This window comes from Hypanus sabinus, chromosome 3 (assembly GCF_030144855.1).
Source record: "Hypanus sabinus isolate sHypSab1 chromosome 3, sHypSab1.hap1, whole genome shotgun sequence".
Taxonomy (NCBI): domain Eukaryota; kingdom Metazoa; phylum Chordata; class Chondrichthyes; order Myliobatiformes; family Dasyatidae; genus Hypanus; species Hypanus sabinus.
In genome coordinates, this window is record NC_082708.1 from 60,440,928 (window position 1) to 60,461,451 (window position 20,524).

General features: G+C 39.3%; 1 protein-coding gene across 1 annotated transcript in view; it reads right to left on the reverse strand.

Moving 5' to 3' along the window:
* The window catches only part of tenm4 (teneurin transmembrane protein 4), a 1,643,409-nt gene that overhangs the window by 318,344 nt on the left and 1,304,541 nt on the right, over positions 1–20,524 (reverse strand). Inside the window, exon 8 of the mRNA XM_059964502.1 lies at positions 13,291–13,500. Coding sequence (XP_059820485.1) covers positions 13,291–13,500 — 210 coding nt within the window. The remainder of the gene's footprint in view (positions 1–13,290; positions 13,501–20,524) is intronic.

Sequence of the window (20,524 nt, forward strand, 5' to 3'; positions counted from 1 at the left end):
TGGATCCTCGATTTCCTCACTTGCATACGCAATCAGCTAGGATTGGCAAAAATGTCTCTTCCACAATCTCCATCAGCACAGGTGCACCACAAGGCCATGTGCTTAGGCCCCTGCTCTACTCCCTTTACACTTATTGCTGTGTGGCTAAGCACAGCTCCAATGCTTATTGACTTTGGGAGAGAGAAACCAGAGGTCTATGAGCCAGACCTTCACCACCAGAAGATCAGCAACTTCAAATTCCTCGGTGTTATTATTTCAGAGGACCTGTCCTGGGCCCAGCATGTAAGTGCCATTACAAAGAAAGCACAGCATCTCTACATCCTCAAGAATTTGTGGAGGTTCAGCATGACGTCTAAAACTTGGACAAACTTCTATAGATGTGTAGTGGCAAGTATTTTGACTGGCTGCATCACAACCTGGTATTCAAAAGCACCAATGCCCTTGAATGGAATATCAAACAAAATGTAGTGGATACAGCCCAGTCCATCACAGGTAAAGCCTTCCCAACCGTTGAGCACATCTACATGAAACACTATTGTAGGAAAGCAGCATCCATCATCAAGGACTCCCACCACCTAGATCATGCTCTCTTCTCGTTGCTGCCATTGGGAAGAAGGCACAGGAGCGTGAGGACTCACACCACCAGGTTTAGGAACAGTTATTACCCCTCAAACATCAAGATCTTGGAACAAAGGGGATAACTTCACTGAACTTCAATCGCCACATCGAAATATTCCCATAACCTATGCACTCACTTTCTAGGACTCTTCATCTCATGTTCTCAATATTTATTGCTTATTTATTTATTATTATTTATTTCTTTTTGTACTTGCACAGTTTGTTGTCTCCTGCACTCTGGTTGAACACCAAAGTTGGGTGGTCTTTCATGGATTCTTTTGTGTTTATTATTCTATGAATTGATTGAGTATGCCCAGAGGAAAATGAACCTCAGGGTTGCATATGGTGTCATACATATACTTCGATAATAAATTTACTTTGAACTTTGTTTTGATAAAATTAATTCTGAAGCAGAGCAGCATGCACAGTAATTATCATTTAACACATATTATGTTGCCATTGTGACAATTAATTTTGAAGGTTCATGAACACTAGGACATTGGGAAAAGGACTGAAAAGAAGCCATTAGGCCTGTAAGCCTGCTCCATATTCCACAGGATTATGTATGCTCCATTAGTGTTGGCCATATCTCGTGTCTCTCAGAGTCTAGACCGGCCTTTCTCAACCATTTTGCCCTGGAGGGACCCTTGAAATAATTTTCAGGTCTCAGGGAACCCCTGAGTAAGATTATTATATCTATGAATAAACAGTCAAAGTTTCAGACTGAGACCCTTCATCAGGAATTCATGTCCTGAAGAATGGTCTCGGTCCGAAACTTCGACTGTTTATTCATTTCCACAGATGCTGCCTGATTAGCTAAGTTCCTCCTGCGTTTTGTGTGTGTTGTTGTGGGGTATATACAGCTTCAAACTTTTATCCAGAACATATACTTTTAGAGGTCGGAATTAGTTCCATACAATAAGGAATCTACTATCATCAAGAAGATTAATATCTTAATTATTGAGTCAGATTACTGACCAGACATGCAGATCTTGAGTTTGAATTAAATCCAACCCTCTGCCACAAGAATAATTACAGAGACGACACACAGCAATAGCTGCTCTTGCTTGCTAACATGAACAACAAATACAAAATCCCATTACAACCTTTGTTGTAAATAAGCTGCAGATTGCAATTTCAAAATGTGTTTCTACTTGAGTGCAATACCGTGACAGAGTTCAGGTGAGGATTATTTTAATCACTTTAAGTGGTTTTTGTGTTTTTCCTTTGGAAGTTTGGTAGTGACACAAAATTTAATGCACCGATGACAGTTTCAGAAAACCTAAGTAATAGAGGAAGCAGTGAAACATACCAGTAAACAGACCCTTTGTTATTTTGATGTAACATAAAGAGGGAATATTATTGTGCACTATCGCTACATGCATACAGATTTTGCAAACAGTTTTGTGTCTTTCTGCTCAGCCCAAAGACTTGGCCCATCTGACTTGTGTTGACTCTTTGAAAGACAGATACGATAGAAAACTGAAAGCACTATTGCTACAGGGTGATTGCATCTGTTTTCATTCCATATAAATTTGAATATTCTGTACACAACACAGGATTGTATTGACTGCATACATCCTTCCAAATAATTGATGGGTCACACAATTATCTCCAATTTAAGATTAACAAACAGCCCTCTGAAAAAGTCAGTTTCCCAATGAGGTAATAACAGGAAATGCTGAAAACAGTCAGCAAGTCAGGTAGAATCTGCATAAAGAGAAACAGCATTAATATTTCAGGTTAAAGTCCTTATGCCAGAACTCTTATGACCTGAAATGTTAACTATGTTTCTCTCTTCTCAGATGCTGTCTTAGCACATGCATTTTTTAAATTTGTATTTCCTAGTGAAGATTGATCTCCAAAGTACTTCACCCTAGTTATGCACATGGTAGCCACTTTATTAGGTAAACCTGCACACCTGCTCATTCATGTAAATATCTAATTAGCCAATCATGTGGCAACAACTCAATGCATAAAAGCATGTAGACATAGACATGGTCAAGCACATCAGTTGTTGTTCAGACCAAATATCAGACTAGGGAAGAAAGGTGATTTAAGTGACTTTGTCTATGGAGTGATTGTTGGTGTCAGATGTGGTGGTTTGCGTGTCTCAGAAACTGCTGATCTCCTGGGATTTTCACACACCAGTGTCTAGAATTTACAGAGAATGATGCGGAAAACAAAAACATCCTGTGCACAGCAGTTCAGTGGGCAAAAAATGCCTTGTTAATGAGAGAGGTCAGAGGAAAATGGCCGGGCTGGTTCAATCTGACAGGAAGTCGACAGTAACTGAGAAAACCACAAGTTACAACAGTGGTGTACAGAAAAACATCTCTGAATGTACAACATGGTGAATCTGCAAATGAAGACCAGGAACATATACACCCAGTGGCCACTTTATTAGGTACAGGAGGTCACTGAATGTGACAATTGTAAAGCATATTAAACTAAAAAGAACACAAATAAATTGAACTTATGAAATTATATATCAAATGAAATGTACAGACTTTATAAAACTAATATGGGTGCTAACAATAATTGTACTAATTTCAAACATATGAATAACAGATAGCATGTCAGTTTTCTAGTTTCGAGGTTTTTACCTCCATTTTTACAGATATACTACTTTGAATATCAGAAAATAGAATTGCTTGCATTCCCCCCATCCCCAGCAGGAGGAACGCCTAGCAAACAGAAGATATTCTGCTTATGTTTATCTACATCCAACACCCCATGGATTTTATGGATCTCTGAAAATCTAAAGATACAAATATGTTCACCAAGATGAAAACCTGAAGCGTTGATGTGTGTAAACTGCCTCGTCTAATACACAAACCCCTTGCAACAGACCAAGTATGATTCGGACAATTATAGCCAGATTCTGATTTCTGTGATGTCTTGAGGGAATTGAATAATGACAGGTAAAATTTCCAAGAAAATCTACAAAATTTCTCTTTAACCTCAAAATGTAATCAAGCATAAGCTCCAAGGCATCTACCTGACATGATAATCTACATTATTCAACCATAACCAACTACTTCCACAGATGACTTCCACAAGGTCCCTGGTGGATTATTTTGCAAGAATATTTGATCATTGATGTCAGTGTTCTTCCTTTAACCTCCAATTCTGTTATTAACAGGGTATTTATTTACTTTCAAGTATCAGTTAAATCATAGTAAGTTCTTTTGAAAGGATTTGCTTCCAGGAATCAGATACTTAGTAAAAAAAATGTATTTGGATAAGCAGTATACTTGCTTTATTGTAGTGCATCACACTGAAGACATAATTGTGTGGGTTCTTACGAGCATTCTCAAATTCAGTATGTGTGAGGTGGAAATAACTTGGAGATGTAGCAATGGAACAATTCTGGATGCTTCTCTGTATATGATATCAATCTATAATTTGCTTTATTACACAATAAATAATCTGGCAAAAAGGACTGCTTATAATTAAAATTTCTCCATTCATTTCAACATCTCTTCCCTCAATTACTCCTTCAAGCAGAAACTATGTGTTGAAAATACTCTATATTCTTCATTTATTGCTCAAGTAATAAAGTAAAAACATTACTTAACTATCTAACTTTCTGCTACAGTGGACCAGTCAGTATAACACAAATATACGGGTAGCTGCTGCTTGAGCACTCCAGTACTTTGTTCAATGCAGAACTGTCCATACGGAGACTGCACACTTTTTCTGTGATCATACAAGTTTCCCCTGGCTGTTGTTTTTAACCCACATCCTAAAGATGTGCAAGCTGGTAGGTTGGTCGATTACCATAAATTGCTTCTAATCTGTACATGAATATAATGATGGTAATAGGATCTGAGGAGCCGATGAGATTAATGTAAGTAAGTGCCTGGTGTTCATCAGAGACTCTGTAAGTTAAAAAAACTTGTTTCAGTCCTGTATCTCCATATGACCCTACATGCTACAGATTTACTTCAAAAGATTTCTGAAAAGCCCAGGATCTCTGCCACAGAGTCAGGCCTTTAAATGGATAGAAGTTGAAAGGAACAATCAAACAACCTCAGCGTCATGCTGGTTAATTACTGAATATGCTTCAGTGCTGTGATCAGAACCTGTCACAAAAAAAAGCCTGGAGGAACCTAAAATAACTTCTCAAAAGTTTAATTGAACATCTGTGCATCCTGTGTAATTGATTTTTTTTCTCCTTGCAGAAAATAGGTTAACATGAGGTAAGGTAAGATGACATGTTCTAAGTGGTTTAAGAACCATTACTAGGAAATCCCTGGACAATACACTGAATGTTAAATTAAAAAGGCCCATTTGCTGGGATGTGAATTCAAGCAAATGTATGCATTGTTATGTAAATTTAGTTTTTGTAAAAGAAATTAGAGAATTAACTGTTTATTTCCATACTTCTAGTGGCCCTTTTGACCTTCGAACTGTTGGTCAAGTTGATCCTGAAATTTGCATGGAGTTGGCTATCAACATTAACTTCCAACAGGTGCCCCCCTCTATTCACTGAATATCCTTAAAGAAAGGAGGAATAACTTGCATTTATAGAGTAAGGTTTCACCCTCTTTTCAGTGATTTTAGCCAATGACTCACGTTTTGAAGAGAGGTCACAACTGCATTGTGAACAATGCAGTAGCCAGTTTGGATCCAAAGCAAAGATCCAACTCCATGATCAGCAGCAGATAATCTTTTTAGTCAGACTGTTTGAGGAGGTGACGATTGATTGGGTCATCAGGATAACTATCTTGCCCATCTTTCATTGACCCAGTGAGATTTCTCACATTCACTTCAGGGAGTTGGGTGGGAGACATGGAAGATGCTGAGCTTTAATTGTGTCTTTCCACTAAACTGCAGCATCAGTCTGGATATTCATTCTGCTTAACCAGAAAACCATGCTCTCTCTTTACTTGGCTAACAACGGTATGGTTACTTGCTTCAGTTTGCTCTTTTCATTCTATCGCTGCATTTAAAGATAATAATTACAAGGCATTATTCTCCTAGCATTCTCTAGTCATTTTCTGAAGCTTAGGATGTGTAAATATATACAAGGGGCAACACACACAAAATACCAAAGGTACTCATCAAATCAGGCAGCATCTACGGAGGGAAATTAATAGTCAATATTTTGGGCTAAAACCCTCTTGCAGTGTTCCTCCAGCATTTTGTGTGTGTTGCTCAAGGTTCCAGCATCAGCAGAATCTCTTGTGTTTACAAAAGGCAAAAGTCGGTTTCATTTGTACATAAGACCATAAGATATAGGAGCAGAAGTAGGCCATTCGGCCCATCGAGTCTGCTCCACCATTCAAACATGGGCTGACCCAATTCTTCCAGTCATCTCCACTCCCCTGCCTTCTCCCCATACCCTTTGATGCCCTGGCTAATCAAGAACCAATCTATCTCTGCCTTAAACACACACAATGACTTGGCTTCCATAGCCGCTCGTGGCAACAAATTCCACAGATTTACCACCCTCTGACTAAAGTAATTTCTCCGCATCTCTGTTTTAAAGGACGTCCTTCAATCCTGAAGTCGTGCCCTCTTGTCCTAGAATCTCCTACCGTGGGAAATAACTTTGCCTTATCTAATCCTTTCAGGACTTTTGATTTTTGGAATGTTTCTCTGAGATCCCCCCTCATTCTCCTGAACTCCAGGGAATACAGCCCAAGAGCTGCCAGACGTTCCTCATATGGTAACCCTTTCATTTCTGGAATCATTCTCATGAATCTTCTCTGAACCCTCTCCAACGTCAGTATATCCTTTCTAAAATAAGGAGACCATCTGCTCCATTGTAAAGTGAGATTTTCATCAATACTAAATAAACTTGCTAGATAAACTGTATTTTAAATTTAACATGTTTTTAGGGAAAACAAATATTAGAAAATTTTAAAACACTGTATTTCTTCACTTATTGACACCAGTTCCACTTATGAATTGATGATAAAAATGAAATTATCTCCTTCAATTAAGTTTGTGTTGATCATTAGAAATACATCTCTATCACCTGCAAGATTGCTTGGACACTTGAAGTATATTCCCCGTGAAAATATTGGAGATACTCAGTGCCCACTTTGTAGGATCTGGAGTAGCATATGGCTGATCTGTCAAATGGAGCACACTAATTAAAAACCTAAAGGGAGTCAGACATTTTCCCTTCTACTCCACATTGATGTCCAACTGGTAACTGATGACTCCTGGATCATGCCACTTCCTTTCTGACCTCTCAGTCTGAGTTTTCCTATACTGTTACAATGAAGTTTAACATGATTCAAAGAAACAATACCTCATTTCTGGCAGGCTATAGCATGTCCGGATGTATAGGGGATGAGGAATGACGAGTTGCGGGTGGATCTCTAGAGCACAAATGGAAGCCTCTCAATGCCTCGCGTCTTCGAAAGTGCTTTACTTAAGTCCCATTCCTCTCATCTTCCCCAGGCAGGCATTTGTTTCCTTTTACAGTGTACAATAAAATCACTTCTGGAAGTTACCACTGAATCTGCTTCCAGTTACTCTGGCCAGCACATTGAGAGGTTCTGTCCTAACTTCAAGACCCTTTATTTTGAAGAAATGGTTTTTGGTTCTCAAAACTAAATTCGTTCTAGTATCCACTTGTTCTAACAGAAATTGTTCTGGTAACCTTCCCATCTTGGAAAAAAAATAGGTTTCCTGATAAAAACAAATTGGATTAACTTTGTTACCTCATAACAAACACGAGAAAACTGCAGATGCTGGAAATCCAAGAAACACACACAAAATGCTGGAGGAACTTAGCAGCCCAGGCAGCATCTATGGGAAAGAGTTCAGCTGATGTTTCAGGCTGAGACTCTACTCTTTTACATAGATGCTGCCTGGCCTGCTAAGTTCCTCCAGCATTTTGTGTGTGTTGCTTAACTTTATTACCTAGTCATGAGACAAAAGATGTAAAATCCTAGTATTAATTTTTATTTTGGTCGCTCATCAAAAAGAAGGAGGGAAGGTGAAAGAGGATGGAGGAGAGGTTTTTAATTACAGGAGAGTCTCCAATTCTGTAGGAATGTCTAGCCAATGAACAAAAGATGTTGATGGTGATCGGTGAGTAGGGATGGTGATGTTTATAAGGAGTGTCCAATGCTAGTGGAGGAGTTCTAGGGTGGGTGAAAGGATGATCCACTGGTCATTAATGTGGCATTTAATGGTGGCTAGATCAGCACTGGTTGGAGTTTAATATGTTATAATTCTGCATGGGACAATTTGCAAGGAGTCTGCAATAATGTTGAATAAAATGAAAGGGCAATAATGGATTGTTAAAAAAGTCATGATATTTACTGGGGAATGAAGAAATGAATCTTATTTAAATGGAGAGAAATTGGTAAATGTACAGAGAGTTATTGGTGTGCTTATTCACGAGAAGCAGAAAATGAACATGTACACACACAAAAAGTGATGATGACAAACCGTACATTGGTCTTTATTGAAGTGCAGACAGCCCTTGCTGAGGTTGTACAGGGTTTTAGTCAGGGGTCGGCAACCATTCCCACTGAAAGAGCCAATATGGACCCATTTCCCACAGAAAAGAAAACACTGGGAGCCACAAAACCCGTTTGACATTTAAAATTAAATAACACTGCATACAATGGGTTTTTTTTTGCCTTTATGCTATGTATAAACAAACTATAATGTGTTGCATTTATGAAATTGATGAACTCCTGCAGAGAAAACGAAATTACATTTCTGCATGCAACAAAAACATTTTGAACTCCGAAAAAAAGACGTTGGGTTGAAGGTTACTCCTTAGTTAGCCTACCTTCGATCGAAAAATTAAAAGATATCGCGCACTGGCGGGTGTCAGGGATTGGCAGTGGTGACGTATATTAATAGCGATAAAAAACACGTTGTGGCGGTGTGCTACACGCAGCGCTAAAATAACGACACTGCAGTCAAAGATAACTTTATTCGAACTAAACAGCCTTGCTTTAAAGCCTCCCTCAACCCGCCCCCCCCCCCCGTGGGCGCGGATGCTCCAAAAGACACGTGCTCACAAACCCCCGTAGGCTATCTCCCTTAGCCTGAACGGTGGCTAATTGTGAGCCGGTTCGGATGTGCCAGGAAATGGGGTTGCCACAACTTTTTATTTAGATTGTACAAGATCACCATAATCTTCAAATTTCGAATTACGTTTCAAAAACTAACAAACCACGGGGAGCCGCAGCGCAGAGATGAAAGAGTCGCATGCGGCTCCGGAGCCGCGGGTTGCCGACCCCTGGTTTTAGTGATATCACACTCAGAATTCCATGCACTGTTTTATCCCTGTACTTGAGCATAGGAGCCAAAGCAGCTTTCGATCACCAGATTAATTCCAGGGATGAGTGAGTCATCCTGTAAAAACTGTTTGAGGAAAATTTACCTACATTCCAGAAATTCAGAAAAATGAGATCTAAATGCTGAGGAGGATTTGACAACATAGATGCTGAGTGATAGCTCTTTGAAAATGCAGAATGAAATATTTTAGACTTGGGAGTGGGTCATTAAATACCAAGGTGACAGGAAATCACCTCACACAGAAGACTATAAGACATAGGAGCAGAATTCAGCCCATCTACCCTGCTTCACTATTCCATAATGGCTGGTCCCAGATCCCATCCACCTGCCTTCTCGCCATATCCTTTGATGCCCTGATCGATCAGGCAACAATGAATCTCTATCTTAGACATACACACAGACTTGGAGTTGTGGCAGAGCATTCCACAGATCGACTACAGCAAATCTTTGGAATTTGATACCTCAGAGGGTCTTGGGTACTCACTTGTTGAATTTATTCAAACCTGTGACTGATCATTGTCTGGGCACTGGTGGAATGAAGGAAATGGAAACGCACAAAATTCCTCATGGGTAGAAATGTAGATGATGTCTATCTTGATTCAGGACATGTGATCACATGGGAGACAAGCCAGTCACAAATTAAATGCCAAGGAATATTTTCATTTAAAGGGGAGAAAGACTTTGGAATATACCACTCTAGGGCTGGCCATTGATTAGATTCAAAACCAAGACTGTAAGTTTTCTTGAAATTTGAGGAATCAAGGGATACAGACAGTGAAAGAAAATAGTGTTTGGAAAGATTAGCTATGATCTTTTTGAGCTCTGTGCAGCTACAAAGGGCTGAGTGGCCTATTCCTGCTCCTGTCTCTTAAATTTCATCCAGGAAATGAAGGAAAGGATCCGTGATGAAGTTACGGAATTACAGAATAAGATTGAGAGATCATCAAGCCTATTCCTGGATGTGTTCCCAGTGATACAGGCTTAACAACAGATGGACAGGCACATATTTGAGGGATTCAGCCTTCATATCTTTCTACCTGCTGGGTCTTGTGAAGCTTGTAAATGCCAGCTTTTACAAACTAATCACAAAATAAATGTATAGGTGAAGGCATACAGCATCTTTGGTACTGTAAAGTAACCAAACTGATCCCTGCAAATATATTAATCAGGTATCCTTCAACCTGCCCTCATTAAAACTTGAATCTGGGCAAGATCACTTATGAGATTGTTTGAATTTTATTGGCTGACCCAAACTTATCCTCTGTGTTTTTGGGAGTTGTGATTATTCTGGTCTGTGACCTTTAGGTGATTCCATTTGGGGATTGATTTTCTGAAGGTTCGAGGACAACAATGTCAGGAAACTTTTCCAAAGAAAAGCAAGCAGGAACAGGAGTTTGTTTCCTTTCAGTATGTGATGAAATCTCCTAATTCAAATCTACTCCAGCCCAAATTGCTATCAGTGGCATCTGCATGTTTCCATTTTAGAAAACAATATGATCAGAGAAATATATATTTTTTAAATTCATGATTTCCAGAAGTCAAATTTTTAAGTCAAATTTTAAAAAAGAGTTATAAGGATACTTTGAAATATTAAATTTCAAGATGAATTAAACAAAGAAAAATAGTTTTAAATTCAATAATATATGATAAAAGAAAAAAATAGACACCTATCAAGATCAATAAAATACTAAATAGTTAAATTAATGCTGAACTATAATTTAGTATAAGTGCCGCCTAATCATTTTGATCAAGTGTTGACCTCTATGAAAATCAATTAAGTAAATCCCTGGTGTTAGATTCAATAGTTTCATAGGAATGGTTCATTCTTTTTGCATTGAGTGAATAGGTGGTAATTCATGCCATAAAACTTGCTTTAATGAGTTATAATTCATGAAGAGTTCCTCAGAATTAGGAGTTAAGGTATATCTTTCTGCTTAAAAGGGAATTGTAAAATCTACAAATCAACAATAAAATGATATCAAAGGAACAATATCTTAATAATTCCAATGCTGGAGCAATTATTTGCAAAGTTGAATACTTCCCCAATGGATAATGTTGGCAACTTGCATCAGCATAGGTATTACAATGACCACAGACTTACTGCACTATTGACATGGGTATATTGTATTGAGAGTTGTAATGGATCACCACCACCCAGGACATGCTCTCCTCTTTCTGCTGCCATCAGGAAGAAGGTACAGGAGCCTCAGGACTCATACCACCAGGCTCAGGATCAGTTACTACCCCTCAACCATCAGGCTCTTGAATCAAAGGGGTAACTTCACTTGTCCCATCATTGAAATGTTCCCATAACCCATGGAGTAACACTCAAAGACACTTCATCACATGTTCTTGACATTTATTGCTTATTTATTTATTATCATTAGTTCTTTCTTTTTGTATTTGCACAGTTTATTGACTACTGCAGTCTGGTTGAATGCCCAAGTTGGGTGGTCTTTCATTGATTCTGTTATGTTTATTATTCTATAGATTTATTGAGAATACTGGCAAGAAAATGAATTCGGGGTTATACATGGTGACATACTCTTCAAGTACTTTGATAATAAATTTACTTTGAACTTTGAAAGAATGAGACTTAAGATGATGAGGGTCTGGAGTATCATGGTAGATTGAGGCACTAGGTTAATCACAGAGTCCATCTAATCCATACTGTTAGTTATAAACAATAGCTCTGTGAAGAATCCTGTGATGCCTTTCTACTTTTGAGCACAGTTATTAATAAAAATACTGCTTTATCTTTTTCCAATTTATTTTCATGTCTCCTGGAAATGTTCTTCCCTTCTCTTCAGAAAATAGTAGCTTGTGACTTATGTGGCTCCTCAGTGCCTGCTATTTTCCATTGCATTGATAAAACATGAGATTCTGGATACTTGGATCAGAGATAATTTAGCAAATTTCAGTTAAGGTAAGCAGAAAATGTGCAGAATACAGAGTTTCTCAATGCTCTGGCCAATCTTTATCCTTCAACCACATCACCAAAAACATAGCCTGGTTATTTTCAAAGTCTTATTAGTGGAGTCTTGCTGCATGTGAAGTGGGAGGTATATACCAGGAACCTAGAATAAATTTATAGAGCAAGATTGTATCAATTTCTTGTCTAATGTTAGGATTTGGCCTGTTGTGCTTTCCTGCAGTTTAACATCAGCATCTTGTTTGGTTCCAGCCAGAATCAACAGTCTCAAATCTTTCTGGCTGTTTATTTAATCTGAGGACCTTGGTGCTCAATCTTGGCATTCAGTTCAATTTAGTAGAGCTTTTTAATCTCAGGCTCCTATGGATATCACTCCATCACTGATGAAAACTTCTTTCACAGATTGCTTTCACCTCAAGGTTTCACTTCTGAAAATTTCTTCTCATCATCTTTCAAAACATAATCTATTCCAGGACTTGCTGCCCGGTCTTACCCTGAACAGGCTCCACAAACCCATTTATCTTTGTCTAGCAACACAGATTTCCTATACTGGGCCATTATCCTCAAATTTAAATTCTTCACAGTCTTGTCCACTTTTTTTGAGGTATTATCATGATCCTTAGAGTCTAGATTATTGCTTGCCCTATTACTGGAAACCAGTCATGCAGCCATTAAAAGAAAAGCTCTCTGTCCTCTATATCAACCCTTTCAGAACCTAAAGGCATCCAGGGACCAGCTCAGAGGTCGAGTAAGTCATATTGAAGCATTAACGTGTAGCAGATATGATTGCCTCTATGTGCATATGAAATTTCCACAAAATACAATAATTATACAATCATTGTTATGATGTCTTTTCCCTTCAATTCCTTTTTGAAAATTAACATGCTGATATCTAAGAACTAAGCATTAAGAGGCTCACTTTTACATAGGAAGCACATGAAACCTGCAAATTGTTACTGATAGTACAAACCAGAAAAAATAGCTAATTTTATATTTCCAATGCGAATCTGTTTAGAAGCATCAAATTCATTGCCCAAACTAACCAATGATCTGCTCAAAGTGGATCAAAGGTCTTGTGGTTTTATGCAACAGCAACTTTTGAAAATTAGGCACTTGGTACATCTCTGCTCTTTCCTTAAAACTGTAAGAGGTGCTGAGGAAATGTCATAGAAGACAAACATGCAACAACTAGAATCAATTCAGTTTAAAATCAACATAAGAAGGTATATTTATGCAAAGCAACACAACTATTCTAATTTATTAGTTCAGTTTCTAATTTTGAAAAACTTCAGCCAACTAGTTAACATAAAATTGCAATGCAGACTCGCGGTTTACTGGAATTATTTGAGGTTGATAATAATTTTGTCTTTTGTGTTACTTGCTATTCTATAAGCACAGCAATAGGACAGAAGGCACGTTAACTTCAAGTAAGGCAAATACAGTAAAAATCAACTTACCATTTGTGGGAACATACAGGCTTCCAGAGTCAGTTTTAACTAAGAAAGAATTGGGGACAAACTCCTCATCAGAGTCAGAATCTGGGTTTGACTGGGTCATCTTATTGCTGAGCAACCTTCGCTGGCTCTCGTTGACTTCGGGAGGAGGGGGAGGGGAGATGTACTGCTCCACTGGGGTCGATGAAGCAGTGGAGCAAGGCAGGGGAGGACCTGAGGATGCAACAAAGAAAAACAAATGAAAGTTAGGGATTTGTACGGCATCACGGACAAGTAATGAGACGAACTGATCTATAGGACAAGTGTAATTGTAGGACTGATGGCAAACAATAAAAGCTGTAAATACGAAAAAGATAAGTACTGATCGGAATCTGCCCCACTTTTGATTGGAATATTTACCAAATCTCTATTTGCTGCTTACAACAGTTACACACAGTAATGATACTGTACTCTCTTATATCTAGCTGTATGTAAGAGTTGTTGAAAAAACACCAAATATGTGTATAATGGCATCTCTAAGGTCCAGACATTTCCATCCACCATTACCCTGGGAATGACATTTAGAAACACCTCTACCTTGACCTTAATCACTAAATCAAGACCTATCATCATTTCCAGCATTTATTAAGGCACATTGAACTCACTGCCAGCAAGGGAATAAGTACTTTATTTCAGAGAACCCTGGTGCAAATTCCAGTGCATCATACACTAATGAACAGGTCTTACATAATATGCTTCAACACTGAAGAATACACAGGGGAAAGCAGTCAGGTCTGAATTCTGCAGGAGAGTAGGTAGCAGTGGAAGGAAAGCATAGGGATGTCAAGGGGGAGAAAAGACTGGAGTTTGTGGAGTCAATTGTAAGACAGTAGGAGATCAGTAGCAAGGCTCAAGGGTGAGCTGGGGTGTCTGGTGTTGTAACCAGGATGGTGGATAGTGTTTGATAAAGCTGTCATCAGAAGTACAAGGGTGAGGAACATATAGGTGAATTTTGAAGCCAGGGAGGGGATTAAAGCCAACAGCCAGGATCACAAATGGAAAGGAATATCAATAGCAGGATGGGAAGAGGGTGAAGAGGGTGAAGAGGGTTGGGAAATGGAATTTGTCACAAGCTACTGGTGACAGGGGTCATGAGTGGCAGTGGGAAAGCCATTCATGACCCCTGACACAGATTCCCGACCTAGAACACCAACTTTCCATTCCATTTAATTTTATATCCAAATTGGATCACCTCAGCCATCGAAGTATTCTTTACATCCTTATTTATTTACCTATAAATTCCTTGCAATCACTACACACAGCAGTGGACTGCATGCACTCACTACTCCATTCCAATAAGGCAGAGGCAAAATCTGAGGTACTTGGTGTCGAAACCATGGAGTGGAGAGAGATTTGAATATCAGCCCTGTATAGAACATACAAGGTAAACGTCCATCAGAGAGGAGGACACTGATCTTTCACTTCTAGCTTATACTTTATTTCAGCTGGCAACAATGGCCTTTGGCAGTTTCCTCCCTGCAAAACTTCACACTGTGTTTTCACTAGAAGCCACATTTTTTCTCCTAACTAAGGGCAATTTCCACACTGCACATCACAACAAATGAAACAATATTCTGCTAATGCTATTATGGTCAACTTTGTCCCATCAGAGCATCATCTTTAATGACTCTTTGATATACGCTGCTTTGCCAGATTGTATGATTTTAAGAGGAGCATAATCCAAGTTCTCCAGTCTCACGTGGTCAAACTAGCACAGTCTGCATTTGCAAGTAAGCCTGAGCATCTCATTCTCCGCAGTGTGAAGAAAACTGGGATACTCATTTCCTTCTTCCTCAGCAAGAAATAAAGAGGAAATAAAGAATAGTCAGATGACTATTTTTTTTTAATATGGTGGCGGAAGGTGAATGTGGTGATAAATGTGCTTGTGTCTGAAGCAATCTGATGCACGAAGATGGTGCCTTTTATCCACCTTTGTTCAGTTCTAATCAGAGTAATGTGGCAGTAGTGGTGATCTGATCCACTAAAGCTGAAATCAAAATGTACCAAAGAACTTGGTACGAGGCTTTAGCTGCTTACCAAACATCACACGTCACATCAAGCTGAGCCATAGAACATGTAGCACCATCTTTTCTCACATTTAACGCATTTTAATAAAACAAACATTTTCAAAGAAACCAATCACCCAAAATAAGGGAACATCAAATTTAAATTCTCCAGGGGTCAAAGGGTGTTCCCTTAGCATTAAGCTGCTGATATTCAAAGGCCCATTTTGCTGCCTGTTCATAGGACGTCTGGCTCTCTGTGTGTTTGTGCTATGAAGTGTTACTTGACAGTTGTTGTCAATGTGACTGCTGCAGGTAGTGTTTACTCTTGGAAGATTTAGGGAATCAAAAAAAGGTCATTAAGTATGGCTCCAGTCCTTAGATCTCTGAGCTATGAATACTGTCAAAGGGCATCCAAATTGTGTCCCAGCTGGAATAGAAGTCAACTGGGTGGTGGATTTAATTCATGAAAAGACCAACAGAAAACCCCACAAAGTATAAAAATTCAAGGAAGCAAGAAGTTTTGCATTCTAGGAAATGGAACTTCAGTACAAATGCTTTTAACAGCCAGAGAAGCCTGCTATCTAGTGCAATAACACAGGTTCTATCTATAGCAGGGGTGGGCAAACTTTTTGACTTGTGGGCCACAAAGGGTTCTAAAATTTAACAGGGGGGCCGGACCAGGAGCAGGTGGATGGAGTTTTTTTGGTAATACACCTCATAAGAGAAAATAAAATATCATGGGATATGTAGAAAACATTTGCTTTAATTTCAATTGAAAATGAACAAATGCATTACAACAAAATATCTGTCTTTGAAGTCCCATGGTATTTAGCTATTTATTGAAATAACTTTTAAAACACTGAAAATTAAATGAATAAATACAGCTTTTTTAATAGTAACAGTTATTATTTTAAAGCACTGAAAATTCTGTTATCCTTCAAGATATTATCATCATCACTCTCCTCCTGACTGTCTTTATTTCAAAAACGGTAGGAGATGCAGGTCTACTTGTCCTGCTCCTTCTTATTCAATTGTCCCCTTTGCCAAAACTCAACAACAACCAGCACAAAGACAGAACAGTGACAGCGCGCCAGTCTGCGGAGCGCGCTTTTTGATCTGGAGCGCATTTTTTATTTTGAGAACGTACGTGCACCTGCACACTACTCATGTCCATCACTTAACAGAAATGACATGTAACATGTAAGGCTTATTGAGAAAAATATTTTCAAATGCATTTTTTACATAACGCAACAAAGAAACTTATTTTTAATTTCAGTGGGAACAGTGTTGTTGGTCTCCCTTTTTAGCCAGCGCATCAAAGTCTGGATTTAGTTTTGTTGTGGCGATTCTCAGGATGGATCTGAGGTGTTGGTCAGTTAACTTGGATCTGTGGCTGGCTTTGTTGATGTTCATGACGCTGAACGCCAGTTCACACAAATAGGTCGAGCCGAACAAAGAATAAAGCGCAAATGTGGAGTAATACGCTGCACCTCAACAAAGGTCAATGTGTAGCGGTGTGTTACATGCAGCGCTAAAATTACGACACGGAGTCGGTAACTGCAGTCGAAGAAAAAAACTTTATTCGAAATCCCCAGCCTCACTTTTTAGCCTTCCTCAACCTGCCCCCCGTGGCACAGAGGCTCCAAAGCTCTGTGCTTGCAAATCCCCGCAGGCTATCTCCCTTATCCGGAACGCTGGCTAATTGTGAGCCGGTTCGGATGTGCCAGGAAATGGATCGCCACAAATATATATAGAGTGCGTCATCTATTGGGAAAACGCCAGAATTGTGGGAAAAAAAAACATTAACAAGGTTTATTAATATAATCTCATCAAGTCCTGCGGGCCGGATTAAAAAGCTTAACGGGCCGCATATGGCCCGCGGGCCGTAGTTTGCCCATGCCTGATCTATAGGTTAAAATGATTAACTTCAATGGAACAAAGTGTGTTGAAGAGAAGCATACACACAAGTGTTCTAACATTGCATGTTTATTGCAAGTAATGAAGTATAAGGTTATAGATGATAATCTTATTGCTTCCTTTTACTGGTGCATTTTTCATGATCAAAAATCCAGGGTGAAATTTGTAAAACAAGATAAATTTGCACTGTAAGCATAGTAAGTTAATGTATAAAGCACATTTTCATGTTACCATCTATAAAAAGCAGCTGGAACAGTTAGAATTCTAATAATCATGTTGCAACCATTCTACAATAACCATTCCCCTCTTCAGCTACTTAGATTCATGGGATTCTCCTTGGAGGAATTCATCAATATTTGAAAACAGTTTGTGAATCTTCAGGAATTACTTATTCTTTTTTACCATTACCACAATCTTTGCACCTCCTGTTTATCAACCTCATCTTGTATGCATGTCGCTCCACTAAAGGCTGCAATTTAACTCTCAAATGTGCCGAGCTTTACACAGATTCATACAGAATAACCAGAGCTACTTAAAGCTTTGCATCCCAGCCTGTCTATCTACATGATTGCTCCAATTTACAACAATATTCCACATCAAACATTCAGTATGCCCTCTGATCTCTGTGTGGGCTTATCGTGTTCATCGTTGGATCAGGTCATGTTGAAATGAGCTACTACCAAGCCAGGGTCACAGAATCATAATATAAAACAGTCAGAGGAGATAAAGATGTTCAAGAGTTCTAAATGACACTCAGAAATCCAGTTTGCAAAAGCTAGATCTGACCACATCGAGCCAGTGGGTCAAGTTGGTTGTGCCTAGACAATAAACTTATGTTCTATGTATTCGCGGCTTGCTACTATCTGAACAACAACCATAAAATGCTGGAGGAATTCAACGGGTAAAGGAGAGGGACAAACAGCTGATGTTTCAGACCGAGACCCTTCATCATTACTACCAGAACATTCTGCTTCTGTCTTCCCATCTTCCACCTTGTATAACTCAGTCCTTCCCATCCTTTACTCTGTCTTAACTGGTCTCCTCTATTGATGAAATGCACACAGTAAAAATCACTATCCTTGTCTTAAGCCTCCCTTTGTCTTGCCTGCCCCTTTCCATATCCTGTCCTTGCCTAATCCTGTCTATGCTGTTGCTTGAAGTCCAATGTCCCTTTTATTGAAAAATCTGCTGTTCTTCTGATCTGATTCAATGCATCATTGTTGTACTTCACACATCAGAGTCATCAGCTGCCTCGATGTTACTCCCTGGAACAAACTCCCTACTTCCCAGTCCCAAAGAAGGGTCTCGGGCTGACCTGCTGAGTTCCTCCCCTAAACCCTTCTTTTGAGTTTCTTGGTTTGTTGCTGTCTATAAGCAGATGAATCACAAGGTTGTATAATTTATACAAATTTTGATAATAAATGTACTTTGAATTCTTTGTACTACCCTGTCTTCACTAGTGTTTTGGTATCAACTTCATGATGCCAATGTTAGCGATGGAATACAGTAGCAATGCATTCTGTTGAAAATAGATAAGAAGATCACAAGACAAAGGAGCAGAAGTAGGCCATTCAGCCCATCGAGTCTGCTCTGCCACTCCACCATGAGCTAAACTATTCTCCCATCTAGTTCCAATTTCCGGCTTTTTCCCATATCCCTTGACACCCTGACTAATCAGATACCTATCAATCTCCTCCTTAAACACCCTCAATGATTGGGCCTCCACAGCTGTATGTGGCAATGAATTCCATAAATCCACGACCCTCTGGCTAAAAAAATTTCTCCTCATCTCTGTTTTAAATGGGTACCCTCTAATTCTAAGACTGTGACCTCTTGTCCTGGACTCACCTACCAAGCGAAGCCTTTCCACATTACTCTGTCCAACCCTTTCAACATTTGAAATGTTTCTATGAGATCCCCTCTCATTCTTCTATACTCTAATGAATACAATCCAAGAGCTGACAAACACTCCTCATATGTTAGTCCCTGCATTCCAGGAATCATCCTAGTGAATCTTCTCCGAACTCCCTCCAACATCAGCACATCGTTTCTAAGATAGGGTGCCCAAAACTGCACACAGTATTCCAAATGGGGTCTCACCAGTGCCCTATAGAGCCTCATCAACACCTCCTTACTCTTATACACTATTCCTCTTGAAATGAATACCAACAATAGCATTCGTTCTCCCTACTCCCAATCCAACCTGGTGGTTAACCTTTAGGGTATCTTGCACTAGGACCCCCAACTCCCTTTGCACTTCCGAGTTTTGAATTTTCTCCCCATCTAAATAATAATCTGCCCAATTGTTTCTTCTTCCAAAATGTACAAATGTACAACCGTACATTTCTCAACATTGTATCTCATCTGCCATTTCTTTGCTAAACTGACCATGTCTCTCTGCAACCTTTCCATTTCCTCAACACTTCCTGCTCCTCCACCTATGTTGGTGTCATCCGCAAATTTAGCCACAAAACCATTTAATCCATAATCTAAATTGTCGACATACAGTGTAAAAAGAGGCCCCAACACCGACCTCTGCCGAACACCACTAGTAATCGGCAACCAACCAGAACAGGATCCTTATATTCCCACTCTTTGCTTTCTGCCTTTTAGCCAATGCTCCACCCATTCCAATATCCTTCCTGTAATTCCATGGGCCCTCATTTTATTAAGCAGTCTCTTATGCTGCACCTTATCAAAGGCCTTTTGGAAATCCAAATACACAACATACACAGCCTCTCCCTTGTCAATCTTATTTGAGATTACCTCAAAAAAAATTCCAATAGGTTGGTGAGGCAGGATCTTCCCTTCATGAAACCATGTTTGCTTGGGCCTATTTTGTCATGCACCTCAAGGTAATTCACCTCAAGGTAAAGAAGTGCAATAATACAAACAGAGTTTGATAATATTATACTTAGAAATCACAGCTGTAGCATTATACATTTGATGACAGCTGCTATGCTGCTCAGAGGAGGAGTCCCATCAGAGTAACAGTAGCCTGCAGCAACCCTTGGGGCATTAGCATGTCAAGCACACTGACCTGCAGTACAGTGCTTACTCTCAACTGCAGAACAGCTTCATGAATCAGAGCAAATTTCCAAGTCAATTGCACTTGACTGTCAGCAGTCTACATTGCAGTCTGACTTGGTTGCACAAACAGAATGTAATGTTGCTCTTGCGTTTCTAAGTGGAAAGTGGAAGCGCGCCTGGTTTAGAAAGCCTTATAAAATGGCTGATTTCTTTGGCCTTGCCGAAATTTCTAACAATGGGGAATA